Raw genomic sequence first — 23,324 nt, forward strand, 5'->3', positions numbered from 1 at the left:
TCCTAGCAGATCAGCTATTTGTTGCAAAACTAGGTAAAAACCCAGGGACCTTTGAACATTGTTGCATCTCTGCCAACGGTATCATAGACATCCATTTTTCCATTCTTCAAATAGCAGCATAGGCCAGTGTTTCTCTAATTTTTTGAACTTGGACCTCCTCTTTTCAACTTCCCAATCCAACAATAATTTGTCCAAAACATGAATGAATGGAGGTTCTTGTGCATATTTGTATATTCTCTGCTGCATGCAAAGATTTGCCACTAGCATTAGGTGCAGAAAAGAATCAGACATCTTCAAACCGTTTGTTAAACTAGATCCAGGCTGCAATCCTATACACACTTACCTGGGATGAAGTCCCATTGAACTTAGGGGAACTTACTTTTGAGTATTGCATGCAGAAGTTCCCAGAATTCAACACCTGGCAGCTCTCCGATATTTCAGACAGGTGGCTTTCTAAGCTCTACCTGAAGATGCCAGATTCTGCAATACATGGGCTCTACCACTAAGCTACATCCCTTGCAGTAAGCTCACTTGGAGCTCTCCAAGGTCCTGCAACTCCAGCATTACCTAGACTCAATCACCTTCAGGCAACTTGGTATCCCCTGTGGGCTTGAGGTCAAGACAAAACACAGATCTATTTAGCTTTGGCAATTGAACGATGTGATAGGCTTTCAGAGTATTCTTTGAGGCACAGATGAACTGAGTCCTGTTTATTGGTTGCTAGCTTCTCTATAACCTTCTATGAATTCTTACTCCTTATGGCTTCCAGAAAGCAGGCAAGACTGGCATATCTTCTTAACTTAGACCTAAACATCCCACTTCAGAAAGTCCTGAACCAGAATCTAGGACAGCCTATCCCTGTCAGATCCCTTGAGATTCAGGAATCTCTGATACAACCTCCAGTTCTTTCTACATTTTTAATATTTGGTTAAGAGACATAATATATCTTCAGGATACAGTAACTGTTGGCTTGCTACGGTTGGCTTTTTCATTTTCAGTAATGAACATCTGATCATCATTTTCTGACACCTCTCCATTGTGGAAATATTGCATGTTTCATCGGTGTCCAGATGAATGGAATTCTGCTACAATTTATAACCTCAAAGTAAAAAGGTGAGCTGAGAAAAGAAAGAGGAAAAAATGAGACTGATGTAAAAGAGTTTGTGAAATGAAACAGACAGTAAGAGAATAATAGGGAACCGAGTAGATATATCCAAGTATCACCTGGTTCTGATAGTTTAAGCATTCAATAAGCTTAGGCTATCATTTCAATTTGCACTTCATTTTTCTGACAAAAAGCATCACTAAGAACAAAATTGAAGATGTACAGGCAAATCATTATTGATGAGAAGAAATCGTAAAAATTAAAATACGCAGTTGAGAACAGGTCCAGCTTTTGTATTGTTCTTTTCCAAATGTGTTACCAGTGACTTTCAGGTCCATCTTCTTGTCACTTCCCTTATGCAAACTTAAAGCAGAAAACCTGTTCCTTCTCTGTACACATGTGCCCTACTTTAAAACAGCTTCGAGTCTCCAGTTTCGGTATTTTTTCCCCTCATGGCTCTCACAAATTTCCCCCTCTATTCCTTTCCCCCAACAACATGCACACTACCTACCTGCTTCTGCTGCCTTATCAATCTTGAGCTGCCAAACGTGATACCTCTCAAACAAAAAGGGCCTGTATTCACCTAAATCCTACTCAGAGTAGACCTGTTAAAAGTTAGCCATACCAGTTAATGTCAATGGGTCACTCTCAATAGAATTAGCATTGAACCCTCCCTCTCAGGGGGGCTTCTCTAGTTTTCACCGAGATTGCCTGTTAAACACAACTCAACACAACCGACTTAAAGTGATCCATTTTACAGTGCCGTCAATAGAGTATGCAGTGCAAACTTTCAGTATTGACTGCTGGTAGCTCACAGAGGAAATAAGACAACTCTGGCACCATATGGTATTGTTTGGGTGTTTGTGGGCTTAAGGGTGAAGGACAGACATATGCAGCTGAAGTTCTCTGTTTCTCTTGTGTGTTTTTTTTGGGGGGGTGAACGTAACACTTCTCCAAAAAAAATCTGCTTCATTGATGAAATGTTGGGCATTGGGTGTGTTGAGAGAGTGCATTTCATGGCTTCAAGTAACAAGGACAAATTATTGGCAGAGTTGTTTAATTACAATATATTATAGATTCCAGGTCTATGGTTCTATATTTTGTTTGATGAGGTTCACAGATATGTTATTGGGGTGGTGGTGGTGTGGTTTGTGTGTACACGCATGCCCTTTTAGCAAATCTGTATTTTCAGTCATAATCCAAAGCAAAGTGGATCTTTTTTTCTTTCAGGAGATACTTTTCTTTACAAGAACACCAAATGAAAGCCATATGGTTTGCTAGAATTTAATTTGATTCCATCTTTGTTGTGCGAGGGTGTAATTTATATAATTCCTTAAAATAAACGATTTCCCCCATAAATTAGTCATCTTGTGGGTTTTCAAAAAATGTCACAGCTGCCACACAGCCAAAGATAAATTATATAGAATTTAGCTGAATAGAACGAAGCAAAATTAGTTTTCTATTGCCTCAGGTTAATCAGACCCCTGGGGGAAGTGGGAGGGAGACTATCACTCTGGAAGTAATAAAAACGTCTTTTGATGTTAAAGTTGCTCAAGGCTCTGTGACATTTTGGCTGGTCCTAATAAAAGTATCGCCATACTATGGTTTTGGGGTTTTTTAGATGATGACTTTCCATCCCACCCTACTGAAACATGCCAGATGCGCCGTGTCAGAAAATTTTGTAGCCATTTTGCTTGTGATTCAGACTTAGTGAATGTTCAACACAGCTTCTTAATAACACCAAAAGTGTGTTCACCCCTTGGATCCAGACAGCTCACGGTGCTTTTTCCTCATTATAACCTTTTTGGCACGTACAGCGGGCTTGCGAAAAGATCTCCAATAAATAAGCCGAAAATCTGTTGCTCTTTGTCTTCTATATAATAAGAGTGCACAATTAGGGAAAGGGAAAGAAAAGATTTAAAAGAGCAGGATTCTTTGGAGCTGAAAGGTGTGGAGCAGCACAGGTTGCCTTCTTACAAGCTCTATAGAGCTACTTCACCACAATCAGGGCTATCTCTGACGCAAGAGGAAAGGTCGGAGGAAGAAAATACATTTCTTCTCTATAGAGACAATTCTGCCTGTGAACCTGCTGCTAAAAATAGTTAGAAGGCATTTACGGTTTAAACGTGAACTGGGCCCAGCATGTTCTCGAGCATGTTTTCAAGAATGGGTGATGTGGAAACAGCCCCATGTTTTTGTCAGCCTCTGCACAATATGCAGGAAATATTAATGCTTTTTGACTCTGCGGTTCCACCACTTCAGAAACAACTGCTTGGCCAGCCTAGCGTGTGATTAAACTATAGCACCTTTCTTCATTTTCTATAACAGGAATCTAATTTCTGTGGCCTTTCAAATGTGTTTGTCGTGGGGGGGGGGGGAGATTATTGGTTCTTTTCTCTCTCTCTCTTTGTTACGTATTTTGTGTTCTCATTTTGTGTTTCTATGTTGTGAACCGCCCTGTAATCTTCAGCTGGTGGTGGTATACTAAATGAATAAATGAAATGGGGCAATTTGCATTGGGTAATTGGTAAGAAGGGAGGAAGGGTTAAGACACTATGGCAGAGCTTTCCAAAGTTTTCATGTTGATTACACGCTTTTTAGACGTGCATCGTTTCACGACACAGTCATTCAATTTTACTAGCAAACCGGAGGTTAAACTAGCCCCTTTCCAACCGTGGGTGGAGCGCAGGGAGCGTTCCTGCAACATATCTAAACGCTGCAACTGACACACTAATGTGTTGCGACACCGTTTAGAAAGCTCTGCACTATGGTGCTGATCCAAATTAGATCCCCACCTCCAGCTATTTTTTTTTACAAAGGAAGACAGGGGTCATCCAGTCGCAGATTCCCTGCATCACATTTATTTTTGCCCACAGTTTCCTGTCACTTGTCTCTTACTCAAAATGTTTTCAAATTAAAATTTGCATTTTATCTTACAGTTTCTACAGATCAAATGAATTTGGAATGACATCCAGTCCCTTTGGAAACCAAGAACATAATAATTCACAGACTTCCCCATGTGGAAATGCGAGCTGCTGTTTCTTGCTGGCTAGCAACATCTTTGACTCAATTTTTATGGGGCGGGAAAATGAATTTACTTCTTGAAATGGACATTACCATTCAAAACTTTAAAATTCCATTTCTTATATGTTCTAAAGCTGTACAATTGTCAGATTTATATGGTTTAGATTGTAAATGTGTTTTTTCCTGGCTAATTATTGGTATTATTTTTTTAATTTTGATGTCAGAAGGCCAATGAATTGTATGATAATATGAAGGACATATTTAAAATGAAGGAGACACTGTATACAAATGTATATTTGTAAAAGCTATTTTTATGATTAGCATGTTTTATGGTTCATCATATTAAAAGTCAGGTGATATTTCACTTAAATGTTTACAGCATAACGAAATGAGATCATGAAAGATTTATGATCTAATATGTTAAATAGTATTTTAATTATTTGTATTTATTTATATTCCTGTTTTAGAGCCAGTGCATTTATTAAGAAGTAGGGTCATAATGGAGGTCAAAGTAATATTCATGCCCAGATTTATTTGTTTTTGCAACACATCATAATGCCAAAACAAAAATAATTTGGATATAGTAGTTTTGTGCGCAATATGTATCCCACTGAAATCAATGGAATAACTACCACTCATTTCAATACTCTGAACTGTGCCCTCAAATCTTAGGATGTTGTAAACCTACACAGATACATTTGCTGCTCTCTGACATAACCATATGTCAGACAGCATGGATTGAAACATGATTTTATTTCTTTTAAAAAGAACAGTAATACTAAAACTTCCAAGAGTGTTGCGAAATTGAAAGTTGGCATGTTGCTTGATTTCATAATTACTCCATAACCCACCCGCATTTTCCAAATTGCCAGTATTGAAGTCACATGATCATGGCAGTATGTTTGGGATTGGCAACCAAGCTTTGTAGGTAGCTCCCCATAAGGTTAGTCCAATGACCTGGACTTATTTTAAGCCAAACATCTATAATAATACCACAGTTTGCCTGATGTTAAAATTGCCCCGAGCGGTTTGGATGCTCCTTCAGTCAAGCACCTAACTGGACGGAGAGGCAGTTCAGATTTCTTTGTGGCATCCCTGCCAATAAAATATGAAGGAGGCCCTAGATTGTGCAATATCTTTCTCTGCCTTTGTTTCTCATTCCTAAGTGTTTCTTGTGCTCTCAAAATAAGGCTGCCCAACTGTATGTTAATTTATTCTGTGGTTTCTGTATAAACACTTCCCCACACCCCTCACCAAATCTGGTGAATTTTCTCCCACATGCTAATTGGAAAATATTTATAGATACACTTAATATTGTACAGCTGTGACTGCTTCTGGTCCAGGGAAAGAGCTGGTGATTTGACAATGCTGAAAATAAAACTGCACAGATCAGAAAAGTCTTTCCACCACCTCAGTTTCTCTCCTCTGCTGGGAGTACTGTACCATATACCCCTCTGCACATGGGAAAAAATGGGTCAAGAGTTTTGGGTTGTTCTTGTTGTTGTTTTTTCTTTCCAGAATTCTCACATTGTCTTTTTACATAGTTCAGTTTTATGATTCCTAAATAAAGCTAAAATTTATTTAGTAATATTAATATATAATTTATCTTAAGTTTTAATGAGTTTCCCTATGTCAGGGTGTTCTTGTGTAATTAAATTATTTGGCCATTCTTAACAAGATCCAAGCCCCTTTCAGATGGGTGGGGCGGTCACACGGTCAATGAACATGTGAGGAGGGGGGCATCACCATTCTGCCACACACACAGGTTTGCTACAAACAGGCCACTGTCCCCACCCACACAAACTATCTGAAAGGTGCCTTACACACTTGACAGTGATACTTTTCCACAGTACTTTCTCTAGTGCATAGAGAACTTTTTTTCCAGTTTTGAGAGACAGAATGTTTATTTCCCACTATTTCGTGTCATCTTACATACACCTTTCCTACGAATTATTGACAGCGGCAGACCTATAAACCACAGCGCAGAATACTTCTGCCACACGCTAGTTTGTTAGCACAAATCATTCGTACAATATGCATTTAGGCAGGGACATGGACCAAAGAATAACTCGTCGTTCTGATAACCTGGCGAGCAAATCTGAATAACCCTAATTTAGAAAACCACCCCGGTCAGCTGGGAATATGAACCTGTCAGATACAAAGTCAGGCTTATCAGTCCATCTAGTCCAGTATTGCCTGCCCTAACTGGCAGCTGTCTGAGGCGCAGTCTCCCCTAGACCTGCCACCTATTTGTATTTGAAAAGAAGCTGCTCTACCTACATGTGCCCCAGTCTATTGCTTTATTACCGTTTTTGCACTTGAGCATGCTGGTTTCCATGTATGCACTTTCTTCCTAAGCTCATGCAATAGTTACAAAAAGGAAAGGTCCCATCCCCGTCCCCCCCGATCCCAAATCTAGCATGTGGAGCATGATCCAGCTTCTCCTTTACTGTGAGTACAACAGCCACATACCTCCGTGACACAGGGGAACCAAATTGTCTCCATTTGCAACCCAATGAAGGAAACCAGATTATCCCCCCCCCTTCTTTTCACTTTTCTGTATCCTTACATTAAGTCTTGCTACAACAATTATTTCCAAGCAGGGAAAGCGGTTTCTAAAATGGCGAAAAACATCGTTACCTATATACACTTTCTGCAGCCCTTTTCAAAGCCATGGCAGTTTTTAAACAACTATGAAACTAGGAAGTTTATTTGCACTGAATATATTGCCCATGTGTTCTCGTGTAATCATTTCATGACGGTTCCGTTCCAAATGTTGTAACATAATTTTTACATTCCTGTAAATAAATATTTTCTCTGACTAACGCACTAACTCTCTTCAGTAGTTCCTGCTGCCAAATGCTGGTTATAGATATGGAGCAATACCCCAAATATATTCAGTCTGCCGTGCTGTACACATCTACCTGAGAATATGCTACACTGAACACAATGGGTGGAATTCAATGGTGCGTTAAGGCAATTGTTTGGTCAGCATGACCATTTCTGCTCGACAGGTGGAACAATCTCCACTCTGGGGGTCCTCCTAAGCAGGTTTGGGGATAATGCAGGAGCAGAGTCCTGTTGTACTAATGGGGGTCCACTAGTGCAACAATTTAGTTGAATCCAGCCCAGTGGAACCTGCTTTTGAGTCAGCATACCTAGGATTCAACTGCACTTCACTTAAACTACTGGTTAATCAGAACGATCTCCATGAGGATAAAGCTATCAGTGGCTACTAGCCATGATGGGAATGGTCTATCTCCACTGTTGGAGATAGAATGCCACTGAATACCAGTTTCTAGGAATCACAGCAGGTGAGGAGAGTGCTGTCGCATACAGGTTCTGCATATAGGCTCCCCACTGGCACCTGGTTGACCATTGGGAGAACACAGTGCAGGTGGACCTTTGGCCTGACCCAGCAGTGGTTTATTGTATATGCACACGATCATACGCAAACTCCGTGCATAAGCCCATGTGTTGTGTGTACAGATAAAAATGTTCAGCCTCCACCCTAACTGTTGCAGCCACATTTGCTCTATATACAGTGGTACCTCATGTTACGTACTTAATCCGTTCCGGAGGTCCGTTCTTAACTGGAAACCGCTCGTAACATGAGGCGTGCTTTCGCTAATGGCGCCTCCCGCTGCTGTCGCGCCGCCAGAGCGTGACTTCCGCTCGCATCCCGGGGCAAAGTTCGCAGCAAGGGGCATCTACGTCCGGGTTAGCGGAGTGCATAAACCGCAGCATTCGTAAGGGGGGCGGTACATAACACAAGGTACCACTGTATGGCAAAAACAATTTTGGGGGGGGGGGAGAGAAAAGAAGCAGGAAAGATAATCTCTGCTGAGTTGTATTTAGTTTTACTTCAATCCAACATTATGTCACTTGCAATCAATATGTCACTCCTATCAAGAAGCACGTTGGCTCCATCCAACATGGTTATTTAAGGAAACAAGTTTCGGAGACCAACTGCAAAGGCTCATGTCTTGGAAACCCAAAGTAGTTTTTGACAGCAAACTAGATAAAATCAATTGCAGTGATTTCAAGGATGACTTGCCTTTTAGAGCTAGTTATCCCTCTCGGCTTACTTGAACATTGCTTCTAAGTGAATGTTGAACTTTTGCTTGCTTGCTCCCCCCCCACCCCCACCCCGGTTTGGACAGAATCAACAGAGCATAAAAGCGACACCCTCCCATCGCTACCAGTTTAATGCTGGCCATTTGGACCAATTTATTGGAAGCTTTGCTTTGGACAATCCAGGATCCGCAACAAGGCAACCCGAGAGCAGCGAATCAATAGGAGCAATAGAAGAAATGGGATGGAGAAACGCATCCATGTAATTGCACATGGGTGGTTTTGAAGGCAAAATGCGACGTTGATTGCTCTATCTCCAATGCAGAGTTCACCAAGGGCAGGAGAGTGACGTCAGAAGCACAGCCTGCCAAGGTGGGAAGAACACATCTGAGTCCAAAGTACAATAAAGCTTTTGAAATGATATCTAATGGCCAGCTCATAGTTTGGAAAAAAAGTTCTCTTTACAACATGCCTCATTCAAAAGGAAATGGGGAAGTATGGACACATGTTATCTTCTATCTCGGTGTTTTGCTTCACCTAGTAACCCTTGAAGTCAAAGATGCCCTGATCTCTGGTTGTCTTGAACCTTCACTAAAGCAGCTGGGGGCTGCAATAGCTCAGCACTGCTAACCCTGGTTGAAAACCTATTGGGTTCCTCCAAATTGGTGGGGTTTTTGTGGGTATATGCAACATGTCCTCATCAGGATATTTGCAGATTTACACTGGACCATCCACACATTATGCTACTTAATTACTTGTTCTGTGAGCCTTCCCCAATGCTACATTATTGTTGGCAATACGGGCTACAGTGCAACTGAAGCAGGACAAAAAAGACCTCAACCCGGAATATTTGTGGTATGAAAAGCTATGGGGTTTCAGCAGAAAGTTGCTGGATATGCACTGACTGGAAATGAAGCGGTGAGACAGCCCCAAAACATTTGCAGGCACAAACAGCATTGAAAGTGGGATCATGTGTGGCCGCCCCAATCACATGGTGAGCACAAATCATCACAAATGCACAATTAAAAGGACATTTGGAGGAGCCCTTGGTACATTATATCCAGACTTCTAACAGAATGCAGAAGGAGTGCTCTAGGAAAATAGGCTATTTGGATATGCATTGGAAGCAGCCAGCATGTAGATCAGAATCTGCTGGCAGGCCTCTGACATAATACAATCCTAGGCATATTTATTCAGCTGAGTTCTTGTAATTGTGTGTGTGTATTCAGATTGGCAGTGACTTGCAGGAGACCAGCTGTTGTGCTCCAGTGGGGTTCCCATAGGACACTGAGGTCCTCCTCCGAGGGTCTTCTGCTGGTTCCCTCACTGCGAGAAGCAAAGTTACAGGGAACCAGGCAGAAGGCCTTCTCGGTAGTGGTGCCCTCCCTGTGGAACGCCCTCCCTCCAGATGTCAAGGTAATAAACAACTATCTGACTTTTAGAAGATATCTGAAGGCAGCCCTGTACAGGGAAGTTTTTAATGTTTGATGTTTTATCCTGTTTTTACTATTCAGAGTGGCTGGGGTATAAATATTTATTATTATTATTATTATTATTATTATTATTATTATTATTATTATCTGGCTGGCTGGCTGCAGTGGGGAAGAAGATGCTAGGCATGACAGGACTTCATCCTATCTGTATATCTGAAGAAGTGTGCATGCACACAAAAGTTTATACCAAGAACAAACTTAGTTGGTCTGTAAGGTGCTACTGGACAATTGTTTTATTTTTATATATATTTCAACTGCATCAGACCAACATGGCTACCTACCTGAATCTAGGACTTTATCCTGATGCAGTTAAGCCCTTCTTGTGTTGTTATGGGAAGATTTTCTGACTTCTCATAGCTGAAGACTCCAAACAACTTGGAGGGGGTAAACTCTACCATGACTGTTCCTTCTCTATAAAATATGAGTATTGATCACTGCCCCCAAGGAAATGAATGTGGCCCAGCAGTGGAGGAACCCGCTTGGGTGCCTGGGGCAGTGTGCCCAAGGGCGGGGCGAGCCACCCCTAGGGGTAGGGTGAGCCGTCCATAGGGGCAGGGTGAGCCGCCCATAGGGGATGGAACACACCGCAGGGCCTCTGGAGTCTGCCTGCCTCCTCCCACTCAGCTGCCCTACAGCTGGGAGGAGGCAGTGGGCAGACTGTTTGGGCAGCGTGGAGCCTGCGCATGCCAATGCTACCGCATGTCTCCCAGGAGAAATGTGTGGCTCGGGCGCGCTGCAGGGCCCGTGGTGAGTGCTACGCAGCATTTTGTCACCCCCACTCAGTTGTGACACCCGGGACAGACCGCACCCACCACACCCCCTTCCTTCGCCTCTGATCTGGCCTTCTTAGAAAATGGGCAGGGCTTTTGCACCTTGCAAAGTTGTGCAGAATTGTGCTTGTCTGAAATCCCCTTTCCCTCTCAACTATTAAAGGGTTCAAGCGCCTTGTCCTTTTTTCCACCTGACCCCCCCTAGTCCCTGTCATTTGGCTAGCTGGTTCAAACAAGTGTGCCTTCAATGACTGGCAAATAACTTTCTGCTGCTGCGATTATATTGATGTTAGTGCTGTTGCTGTTTCCTCACTGAATTGTTCCCCCCGCCCCAATTGTTTGCACTTAGGGCTTCATGAACTGAAAGAGAGAGCGCAGATGCCACTCTGTATTTTCCACAGTTGCACAAACTCATCCTAATATGAAGTCAAGAGCATACTCTGTGAAGCTGTTCCCTATATCTGAAGTTTTCAAAGTGGGATGTAGCTTTGGGATTCCTGCAGTGATGTGATGGCTCTTTTCATCCGCTTTGGCATCGGAGGTCATACCAGAAGGCAGCCGACTAAAAAGGGTGGGTGAGGAGCTTCGACTGACAGTGGCAGGGCTCCTATCTATTACTGTCCTCAAACAGGCTGAGAAAATGAAATGTCACTAATGGAACATTTGACGCTCTGATCAAAAGTGTTAAATTAGAGCTGACGTGCATTAAATTATATCCTCTTTTCATCTGCGTTAAGATCTCAGGCTTTGGTGATTATTATCTCCTCCTGATTGTCTGTAGCCCCAACTGAAATAAATTAACTGCAGCTCTCCTCGCTATTTCAAAACACAGTCCTAAGAAGCACCTTCCTGCCCAGCAGGAATTTCAATTAAAAAGAAATTACTTTAGTCCCATTTTCTAAGTCTATTAGCTTGAAGCCTTGAAAGCAGGGTAGCATCACTTCTAGTGAGAAGCTGTGAAATTGTCAGAGAACCAAGAAAATAAGAAATAAGAAAAGGGATATTTTGAACTTTATGTTATTAGCAGCAGTATAAGGGATAGAAGATGTTCGTATAGATCTGATATAAGAATAATGTGCTAAGATCTAAAGATTTGTTATCAACTATTATGGATTAAGATAATTGTTTAGATTTGAATTTTTTTTTTAATGAATTCAAATTTTTAGAGAGATGATGTTATTAAAGTAGATTTTGGATTTAAAACCGAAGGTGAAAAGGCAGGGGAAGTCAACCGTCAAGATTTGGAACTAGAAATTTTTATTTATGCATGTAAACAAGAAGAAGAATCCTGACTATGTTTATATTTGTTTTATATTTGTAGGTGTGGGTGTGGGTTTATGTTTTGTTATGAAAATACCAATAAATTCTTATAAAAAAAAAGAGAGTCGCAGAGAGAGAGAAATCTAAGCTCACGTTTTCTATTGTGTAGGAGCTACTTTTGTGTGTAGTCATGACTTGCCTGTGCAAGGGGAAGGGCTGTCGTTCTTTGCTGCTTTGCTCCAAGACGGTCCTGGGTTCAATCCCCAATGGCATCTGCAGATAGGGGTAGAAGAGACCCTGACTGAAACCCAAAAAAAGCTGCTGCCAGTCAGTGTAAATGATACTGAGCTGCATGGACTAATGGACTCAGTAGAAGGCCATGAAGGAGCATCTCCACCCTTATTTTTCAGCCTGGACACTGTCCAGCTCCAAGGGCCTTCTGGTGGTTCCCTTACTGTGAGAAGTGAAGCTAAAGGGAACCAGGCAGAGGGCCTTTGTGGTAGTGGCACCTGCCCTGTGGAGCACCATTAGACATCAAGGGGATAAATAACTATATAACTTTTAGATGACATCTAAAAGGGACGTTTTTAATGATTGATGTGTTCTTATACTTCTTGGAAGCCGCCCATAGTGGCTGGAGTAACCCAGTCAGATAAGCAGGGTAGAAATAATAAAGTTGTTAAATATTATTATAATTACAAGCAAATCTCACACTCCGTGATATGAACCAAGACACTGTCATCACATTTCTTCTCAGTGACTGCACTTTGAAGGCTGCCACAAACATTTCCCTTATGTCTTTTCATAAGCTTTTATTCAAGCTTTTTTGTGATACAACAAGATAAAAGAAACTAATCTAGATTAAAACAAAAACAGAGAAGGAAAGAGAAAATAAAAGAGAGTTGTGTCTCCAAGGGAATCCTTGCCTCACACAGAAAGTGGTGGACCCTCCCAGCTCTCACCTTCTCTCACACTGAGAGGGCTTCCCTTCCCTGCCTCTCACTTAGGGTCCTCCTATCCATCAACCCAGGGCTTTTCTTACAGCTGGGCACCCATGCCATTCTAAGAGAGGGAGGCGTTCATGGTGAGTTCCAGCACCTCTGTTTTCTAGAAACAGGGCAGAACAGAACATTGCAATTGAGTGCTTCACAATGAAAGCAATCACAGCCTAGAAGGGGGAAGGTGGTCATAGCTCAGTGGTAGAGCTCTGCATGAAGAAGGTCCCAGGTTCATCTCCAGGTAGGGATGGAAGAGAATACTGACTGCCTGGAGACCCACTGCCAATCTACATGAAACGTAAACTCTAAATTGTTCCAGAGAAAAAAAAGTGATCACTACTCCAGGTGCTTTTGACAAGAAAGCTCTGCTGAATTTAAAGAAAAGCTAGAGTGAAGGTGTCAGTGTCTGGTAGCTTACATCCATTCCCCTGGTACAATATTTATAGTCGAGATGCATATACATTTTATACAGAATACAGGCTTGGCCCATGGGTGTTCCATTAACATTGTATAAAATAAAGTGTATAAATTCAGTTGACACTTGTATTCAGTTCATGACTATATTGTTATGAGTTTGTGGGTCCAGTGGGTGTTAGAATTTAATCAATGCTTGATTAAATTGTATTAAGGCAATGTGTGTTAAACTGGACCTGTGTGTATTAAGCTGTGTGCTAGACACTTTTAATCCACTGGAATCAGAAAGTGTTTAAAGCTAATTAAGCTAAGCTAAACCTCCTCTTGATAGCCTGGAGTATGAGCCATGAAGACTACAAGGGATCAAAAGGATCCCATGTGAGATGGCAAATGGATGGGGTCCCTCCCTCTCTCCCTCCCTCAACATATAAAGCAGTAGCAGTGTGGATTAGGAGATTAGAGGAAGGGTTTATGTGACCAGAAGCAGCAAAGTAGCAAGCAGAGCACAATGTTGGATCACTTCTTGGATCCTCGGCTGTTTATGGAAGAGGCAAGACCCTCTTCCAGTGATTATGCTGTGAACCCCTCCATTGCAGGCTCAGGTTATATATGTGGGTAAACAAACCATATATCATAAAGACACCAAAGTCTCTACTGTGCCTCATTTCCAGAAGGAAACACAGACCCTGGGTAAACATGCCTGGAACCCCTGGAATCTCTCCTCTTGGAGAATGGGGTTGTGTGCAACAATATAAATCCAAATGGATGTGCACCCACTAGCACAGAGAAAGTGCCATAATTTCTTAGGTTACAACTGGAATAAGATTATAGCAACCTGACAGAGTTCTGACCTGCAAAAGGTAACCTTGAAGTAATCATTAACTCAATTTCTTTCAAATTCTGTGTAAATATGCAAGCTTGAAAACCAATCCAGAGCAAATGGAGCCTGAGAGTTTCATTCCAGCTGTCATTGTAGAGGGTCACAAGGCTGCAAAGCATTCTTTGTTCAGCGAAAAGAATAGATGTATGGATCTGACCAGGTTAAACTAATTTGATCTCAGACTTTGCCTGTAATTTACAGTGCAGTCCTGTGCATGTCTAAGTCCCACTGATCTCAGTCAGACTTACGCCAGTGTAAGTATGTACAGGATCGTAGCCTTGGCTTAGACATACAAATAATGAGAAACTAAGAAGTCTTATTTTTAGATAGCAATCTTCCCTCCCAAGGAAGCATACAGACTGGGAAGGCAAGGGAATTGGGTCTTGTTTTCAGCACTTAAAAACCCTTCAAATTTTGCAGAAAGATTAAGCAGTCAGAATGAATGCACCAAATTATGTAAATGTGTTTAGCTGTGTCTGATTGTTCTACTGTGCTTTTACTTTGTGTTGTTCTTAGCGATTAGGTAGCAGTGGGGAAGTGGCAATAAATCTGCAGAGGCAGAAGGGGAAGACTTGGATAGTGAGAGGAGGGAACCAAGGACTTCAGGAGCTGGGAAGGGCGAGAGGCAAAGAGAGGACAGCCCAATTGCTGCAGCGCCATTTATTCTAAGAACCTCAACAGGGTTTTGTAACTAAACAAGCACACACATTGTTTTATTTACCATACAGCCCAGGAGTGGGGAGCCTCAGGCTATATGGGGAGCCAAATGTGGCACTTCAGGCTTATATAGAGCCAGTGTGGTGTAGTGGTTAAGAGCGGTAGACTTGTAATCTGGTGAACCGGGTTCATGTCTCCGCTCCTCCACATGCAGCTGCTGGGTGACCTTGGGCTAGTCACACTTCTTTGAAGTCTCTCAGCCCCACTCACCTCACAGAGTGTTTGTTGTGGGGGAGGAAGGAAAGGAAAATGTTAGCCGCTTTGAGACTCCTTCGGGTAGTGATAAAGCAGGATATCAAATCCAAACTCCTCCTCCTCCTCCTCCTCCTCCTCTTCTTCTTCTTCTTCTTCTTCTTCTTCTTCTTCTTCTTCTTCTTCTTCTTCTTCTTCTTCTTCTTCTTCTTCTATATTTGGCCCTCCAAGCTGTCCCCCCTGGCCGTGCATCACACCTCAAGCGCTTTGTTTTCTTGGCTAGAATGTGCTCTTGCACTCCAATAAGGCTCTCGATTTGTCTGGAAGCTAGAGAGGGGTGTCTGAACCACACCCCACTGCCCCTGGACAGGGGTGTTACAAAGTCTGCATCTTGCAGTCAAACCTGCCCTTCTTACATGCAAACCTGACGCTCCTTTCAGAAACTTTTGGCTTTGAGATACGAGTGTGTCCTGAAACGGGGACTTTATGGAGTCAGGAAATACTGCTGATCATCATTCAAGCAATTTATTATAATGAAGGAGAATTAGCACATTTCTCTTAAAGCGCCCACTGTGCTTGGTTATTTCTGTTTTCCTCTTCCCATTGATCCTCACAACAAAGCAATGATGTAGCATAGACTGAGAGACTGTGACTAACCAAAGGTCACACAGCAAGCTTCAGATTTATATTTTTTTTTAAAAAAATCTGATTTTGTAACCTACTGTCTGATCTTGTGACCTACTGTCTTCACATGAGTATATGCATTTCAGTGTACAACCTAATAAAACAGCTCCATGCATATTTCTGATGGTTTACAGAGGAAGCGTCTGTAGCATTTACAACAACATGGGAAAATATATACATATAAAGAGGCTCTCTGCAGATGTGTATGAGGTGAGCTCTGAAGGTCACTCTTTCAAGATAGCCTGTGAAGTTATTTCTTAAAATCCCATAGAAATTCTGTGGGAAGGCAATTTGCTTGAAGCGAGGAGGCTAATCTGAACCACTATTTAATAACAATCATTTTCTACCTCAGGCTCTCTTGATTATCATCTTAGTATCGACTCTGGATGCCTGCAAGCCTTTTCCTTTGTGTACGGAATACCCTTTATGAATGCTTTGATCTTTCTTCAATATGCAATTTTTTTTTACCCCTCTTTTTCTTATTTATAGTTCTTGCGAATATTTTGCAGCAGCGCTATAAAGATTACTGCTTTTAGTGGAGAGAATAGGAAGAAACTATTAACTGAGACACTGAATGCTGCGCTTGGATAAAAGTACCATACGCATGCACTATATGGTCTTCTAGAATTACGCTACCAAGGACAGAATTACCCTTCTAAATTTAAATAAAGTTCTCCTCTCCAAGCCCATTTTCAGCATCTGGCACCATCCGGCAGTGGCTGGAGTCCCCAGCAAAGCTCGCCAGCCCTGGACCAGATGGTGAGTAGATGGCCACGAGTCATCATTTAAATTTCCAATGGTGCCCCGGAGCAACCCTACATTGGATGTTGACTGCTTTCCTCTGTGGAACTTGCACTTTCACAAGTGCCAGTAATGTTCCTTCTGTATTTGCAAGGAGTCGGTCTTTGAGCGTGGCACCACCTGTGCTTTGGAACTCCCTGCCTGTTGACCTTAGGCAGACTCCCCTCTTGCTGTAGCATTTTAGACAACTGCTGAAAACTTTCCTATTTCTTGCAGGATCGCAGCCTAAATATATTTACGCAACTGTGTGCAATAGGAGGGTAACGGAACATGGCCAACTGCGCTGAGGGTGAAAGGCACAACTGTCTTTTATGCCTCACTGGCTGCCTGGGCAGGTGGGTAGCCAATGCCATTTTAGCCAACAAGGCACACCCACCAGAGGAGGCCTCTCATTGGCCAATTTGAAATGCAGGACTCCAGCCCTGCTACCCAGGTGGCCAGGGGAATTCCCCAACGGCCACCTAGCCATGTGCATTCTGGCTGCCCAGGGATGTTGCAAGGCTCTGCAACAGCCGCCCACCCAGAGAAAGGGGTAAGCGTCCATTTTAACCACTTAGCTACTTTCAAAAGTCTTTAGGCCCACAAGGACTCACATTGCATGAAGCTCAAATATTGCAACTCTGAAATTACTAGCAGGCTGCTTTCATCTTCTCCTAAAGGTGGCAGCTTTTAATTTAAAACTTTGGTTTCATAAATGTGCACTCTCATCTAGAAAAGCTCTGTGTAGCCTTCTCTATTATATAATTTTTTTTTCATCCTTTGAATGATCTGTTTGTGGTATTTACTTTCCTTGAGCCGAGCAAACCATACATCAGGATTGAAAAAGAAAACTTCCTCCAAAGCCTTCATCTGCAAATTGCCGTGAATGATTGATCTGATGTCTGAATGCAGGTAGCTCTTATTACAGCCTCATGGCCCTTGTGGCAGTAACATCAAGTAGCAATTTCGCCATCGGCATCAATTCTTTGTTTCCCCACCTCCCATTTCAATATGAAACGAGTTTTGTCACAAACCGACCAACCTTCAGTTTAAATCATCCTGTCTCTCAAGTTGTAATTTACATGACTGTTACGGTATTTAGGCAAAGGCAAGCCAGTTTCTCAGCACCACACTTTAAGAAGTCTATAGACTATTGGAGCAGTTCGGAGGACAATAATCAAAGATTCTCAGGCAGACGGAAAGCAAATCCTATGAAGAAAGATGAAATGAACCAGATATGTTTAGTCAGGAGAAGAGAAGAATATGTGGTGCAAGATAGCTGTCACACTATAATTAAATGACTATCATGTGCAAGAGGCCAAAGACTTGTTCTCTGCATCTCAGCGACGTGGGTGTCGCTGTGGTCTAAACCACTGAGCCTAGGGCTTGCCGATCAGAAGGTTGGTGGTTCAAATCCCTGCAACGGGGTGAGCTCCCGTTGTTCGGTCCCAGCTCCTGCCAACCTAGCAGTTCAAAAGCATGTCAAAGTGCAAGTAGATAAACAGGTACCGCTCCAGTGGGAAGGTAAACAGTGTTTCTGTGCACTGCTATGGTTCGCCAGAAGTGGCTTAGTCATGCTGGCCACATGACCTGGAAGCTGTCTGCGGACAAATAGAACAAGATGAGTGCTGCAACCCCAGAGTCGTCCACGACTGGACCTAGCGGTCAGGGGTACCTTTACCTTTAGGTTTCTCCTGAACATTTGCAGATTTTTTTTTTCTGGCAGCAACAGCAGTTTGACATTGGAACCAATTACCAATAGGGGTTGTGAACTTCCTTCACTAAAAGTCTTCAAACAGAAACTGGACGTTCATCTGTCAAAGATGGTCTAACTCTGGATGTCCTGCATCAAAGTAGGGGATGGACTGCAATCTATTCCTACTAGATTCCCAGCAACTCCATGAACCTATGAGATGATGGAGCATGTTGGGAACTTTCAGGTTCTTCTTCATTTTGATTTTGGACAAAGAGCAGAACAAAATATGGGGTGCTTGTTTTCTCTGAAGCCTCAAAGGAAAGTCAGACTGTTATTCAAGAGGAGCACAATTCCCTACACAAATGCTATGCAATAGAAAAAAAGAACGTTACCTTCTCCTCTCTCTCCCTCCCTCCCTCCCTCTTTGCTGTCTGTGACCAACCTCCTGATTCCAGCACAGAGACAGGGCAAAAGGGGCTACAGCCAGGGCTTTGTTTTGCAGCCAGAACTTGCCAGAAATCAGTTCCCACACCTCTTAGGTGAGCACCATTGCCATCCTCAGAAAATGAGGGAGGCACATCTAGAAAAACAGCACTGCCTACTGTTGATATGCTGCCTATAAATTTTCACCTTTCTGTCTGAGCCGGGGGGGGGGGGAGATTCCTGCTTGCAGCTGAATGGTGCAACAAGGGCTTGTGGAGGGACTAGATCTGTACTACATTCATTCATTCATTCATTCATTCATTCATTGTATTTATATACTATCTGATAGTAAAAGTTATCTGAAGTACTCGCAGGATGATGAAGGATGGCAAGGGGGGGGTCAGTGTGCAGCAGGACCCATCACCATAGCCAGAGGGCCCCCTACCTCCGTGAACATGGCAGGCTCTGGGGCATAGAGCAGTGGGGGTGCTCTAGGAGGCTGAAGCTGAGGCAAGCAAGGGCCCACAGCCCAGCTCACTAGCTGGCCAGGTGATACTCATTAGCTCTGGGAGAAGGTCTATGAGTCCTTAGCCATAGTAGGCTCAGGACAGGTGAGGGTCACCTGCCTCATCAAGCCCAGGTGCTGCAACCAGCAGGCAAAGTACAAAAGGGAAGCAGAGCTAAGATACTGTGCTTGCTGAACTGCCCATGTTGATGGACTTTGGCTCGGATGCTCGAGGACGTCTACAGGACAGTGCTTCAGGTTTGGCTCTGAACTCTTGTTTCCTGAAACATGCTGGGCTTCTTACTTTTGTAATAAATCTACCATTGCACCTTACTGCTGACTACGGTTCATATGCCTATCAGTTCAGTATTCTTTTCTTTTTTTTACATAATAAAACAATAAAATAAAGGGAGCACATTTATGAATGATACACTGTCAAATGCAGGAACATGATTCAGTTCCCTTCGAAAGCAAGCATTTAAAAGCCACTTAATGTGGATGATCAATAGCATGGAATGTAAATTATTATGATAAATGGTGTGTCAAGGAAACGGCATCTTACACATATGCCAATGCAATTTTCATCCCAAAATCTGTTAAGTCATAAAGACCTAGTGGAGATCTTTACGGCAAAGGAGCATAAATTATTATTGCTTCTCCTTCCTCTTCCTTTCGGTAAATATGACCAATGCCTTACAAGTAATGATCTACAAATTCTGCAGAGTGCCATTTTGCAGCAGAATATTCAGAGTTATTGATATGTATGCTTTGTCATGGTTGAAACTGAATTGTAAAGGACAGGTGGAGTTTATGTTCATACTTTATACTTGGATGTTCCATGGCTCACAAAGAAGGAAAATAATTTCTTAGAGCACTGATGTGAAAGGTCACATTCCCAAATCACACAATATATCATTTTTACTCTTAAATTATTTTATTCTTTAAAAAAAAAGTTTGTTAGTGTTTTTTTTATTTAAAGTTTCTATTTTCATCAAAGTAAGCATGCTATTTAAAGCCGGTGTAATCCTGGCTATAGCATGCAATTGTCTCCAGTAGGGATTCCAAGAGGATTATCATTAATTGTCCCACTTTCTGTGAACAGATGTGTAAGTTACACATGTTCCTGTGACACACAAGCAGATCTGGTAACACAATTGAAATGGCCAACAGCCAAGAATGATGGGAGTTGTAGGAAGGTCACAGCTGCGGGGCCACAGATTCCCCATCTCTCTTTAATTGCTCTGTGCCTGATCTTTTCTATAGCTCCTTGTATAGCTAAGACAAAAAGGAAGGCCCAATTCATGCATTACTGGTAGAAAACTCTATTATTATTTTATTTTATTTTTTACTATTTTATTTATAGTTTTCATTTATATACATTTCAACAATAATTATAACATTTCAAACCTCGACTTCTTCCTCCTCTTTCTGTGGTTCCTTAAACTTCTTTTCATCATTCCCTGCATATTTCAGATTATCTTGAAATACTCTTTTATTCATCTGTTCTCATATATGTTTTTTGAAGCTGCAAGTTATTGCAATAATCCTGCCAATGTCTTAATCTGTTTACAGTTTGTTTGGAAATATTCAATAAGCTCTTTCCATTCCTTTATAAAAAGTGTGTCGTCTCGATTTCTTATTCTTCTGGTAGGTTTTGCCATTTCTGCATAATCCATTAGTTTCTGTAGCCATTCTTCTCTCGGAACTTCTTCTTCTTTCCATTTTTGAGTAAATAACATTCTTGCAGCTGTAGCTGCATACATAAATGAATTTCTACACTGTTTAGGTAGTTCTGATCCTATAATTCCCAATAGAAATGCTTCTGGGTTTTTTGTTTTTACAAATGTTATCTTAAACATCTTTTTCAATTCATTATATATCATTTCCCAGTAAGCTTTAACCTTATTACAAGACCACCTGCCAGGATGCTGTCAGCAGTTCCCAGCTGGTTGTCCAGGAAAGTAGAAAGACAAGGAAAAGTTTCTTACCATCCTTTTTTATTTCAATATTACAGAGAGAGGCTATAGAACCCAGCCTCTTGGATAATGGCGTTGTCCCAAGTGAATCTCCACCCCTCCCCGTCTCTCCCACTTCTTCATTCATCACTTCTATGGGTGCTGCTACATGCCCTCTGTCTTTGAGCTCTTTGCTCTCCTACTTTTAAGGCTCTCCAGGTTCTGGGAGATGGAGGGTCTGGAATGCTTTCTAATGGCAACGGGTGTTGTTCTGGCTCTCGGATGATTTCCCAGCTTTCCCCCTCATCTGCCTCTGAGCTGTGACCTCCCGCAAACCCCTGTTGTAAATCTATACTGTCTTCCTCTTCCTCCTCCCTGGAAGGGTCAGGATGGGGAGGCAGTCTCCACCACTTCTCCTCTGCCCAGTTCCTGACACCACCACATGTGAAAAAACGTATCTTCTTTTTCTTTACATTTCCAACACTTATTCGATTTTTATTCATACATTTTCCCAGTCTACTAGGTGTTAGATGCCAACGATATAACATTTTCATGTAATTTTCTCGTAATCCATAACATGCTGTAAATTTCATATCCATATTCCACAGTCATTCCCATGCTTTCATTTCTATGTTATGACCAATATCTCTTGCCCATTGCTCACTGAAGATTTCACTTGTTCGTCCTCTGTCTCCCATTCCAGTAACATCTTACGCATTTTAGACATCACTTTAACATTACAGTCTAACAGGTATCTCTCTAGTTATGATTATTGTTCCCCAAAGCCCCGTTTCATATCTTTTTAAAATACTTCATTCAAATGATATTGTATCCATGTTGTTAACATTCCTGATAAATCCTTGAACTCTTTTAATTTAAATTCTCCACCTTCCTCTCTTAGTAAATTTCTATAGGTTGCCCAACTTTCCATCATATTCTTCTTCTTCACCACTGCTATGGCTTCCAATGGTGAAAGCCAAAGTGGTGTTTTTGTCTCCAGTAAATTTTTATATTTATCCCATACCTATTATTATTTTCTTTAGGGTTCTTCCATTCTTTACTCACGGTATCTTCAAGCAGCACTTTCAGTAAGGGGTTTGCAGTATTTAGTAAAAGAAGAAAAAGAGGACTGGCAACTATTATTCATAACCCCTAACAAATCCTAAGTAATCTTTGAGAAGCCTGAACATACCGGTAAATCAATGTGCATGTTCACATTTTGTTTATACGTGTGCATGGGGTATTATCTCTACTTTTCTGGATCTGTCTTTATATACTGCAAAAACAAAAGGAAGAATACACATTTCTGAAAGCATCTTAAAAGAATACACATTTCCCTTGAGCATGTTAGTCAACAAATAAGTCTTTGGAGCAGGGATCTTTAGTGGATGCTGAAATATGTGTTTTATGTGTTTTAATTCTGAGTAGCTAGATAATTATAATCAATTTCATACATGCTATTTTGCGGTTGGCTTTTATTTGTTAACTGCCTTGGTATTTATTCAAAATGAAAGTCAGGAAATATGATGTTGCTGCTGCTGCTGCTGCTGTTGCGATCCTGGAATCAGAAGCAGGATGTGAGAGATCTGCATTTTTCAGGAGGCAGACCAGAAAATTGCCAGCAACTCAGACACTTTCTATATTCACACATGGCATCATCCACAAATAATGCCCCTTGTATTGACAGGACTATCTCCAGACCTGCAATCAGTGGAACAGATTCAAAGAATGGCACAACCCATAGATGGTCCTGACACAGGTGAGACCCACACAAATGGCTGCTCATTGCAAATTATTCTTACAGCTGTAGCAACAGGAATGTGAAACCATCTCTGTGCAAATACAGTCTGAGTTGCAGGACATGATGTATAACCTCCACGTGAGAGATTATGATGTCTAAAATACCCATCTAGTGAAATAGGTCTTTGCATAAAAGGCTTAAAGTATTAAGTGAAGCAGCTGTTTTATCCGCCCACTTTACAGCTGGAACATTTTCAAGCATTTCTCAAACTGAATGAGAATAACAAGGATGCATTAAATGTCTAATAGTCGTCTGGGGGATATGGGATTATAATTAACACAGAAATACATCATGTGAATTCGTTTTAAGCCTTGGGTTTAGTTTCAAAATTTCATCGTAATAGCATTTATTCTTCCAGATGAGTTTATGGAGGCATCTTGGCACATGCCCTTGGTCTGTTATGTTCAGGGCTGTGCGATTCTGTGGTTGCACTGCCCAAGCACACAATTTGCTCATGAATCTGGAAATCCTGAGAATCGTTGTCTACTTTTTCTGCTTGCAATAAGAGAAGCTTCTAGGGCTTACAGCTCTAATACAGGGATGGAGAACCCAT

At 41.8% G+C, this 23,324-nt stretch overlaps 2 protein-coding genes across 2 annotated transcripts in view; one reads left to right on the forward strand and one right to left on the reverse strand.

The window, feature by feature from the left end:
* The window catches only part of RALYL (RALY RNA binding protein like), a 244,981-nt gene extending 239,589 nt beyond the window's left edge, over positions 1–5,392 (forward strand). The window contains exon 8 of the mRNA XM_033155493.1: positions 4,045–5,392. Coding sequence (XP_033011384.1) covers positions 4,045–4,062 — 18 coding nt within the window. The 3' untranslated portion in view covers positions 4,063–5,392. The remainder of the gene's footprint in view (positions 1–4,044) is intronic.
* Positions 803–23,324, reverse strand: part of SLC7A13 (solute carrier family 7 member 13) — a 35,210-nt gene continuing 12,688 nt past the window's right edge. Inside the window, exon 5 of the mRNA XM_033155492.1 lies at positions 803–1,118. Coding sequence (XP_033011383.1) covers positions 1,101–1,118 — 18 coding nt within the window. The 3' untranslated portion in view covers positions 803–1,100. The remainder of the gene's footprint in view (positions 1,119–23,324) is intronic.

This window comes from Lacerta agilis, chromosome 7, assembly GCF_009819535.1.
Source record: "Lacerta agilis isolate rLacAgi1 chromosome 7, rLacAgi1.pri, whole genome shotgun sequence".
Taxonomy (NCBI): domain Eukaryota; kingdom Metazoa; phylum Chordata; class Lepidosauria; order Squamata; family Lacertidae; genus Lacerta; species Lacerta agilis.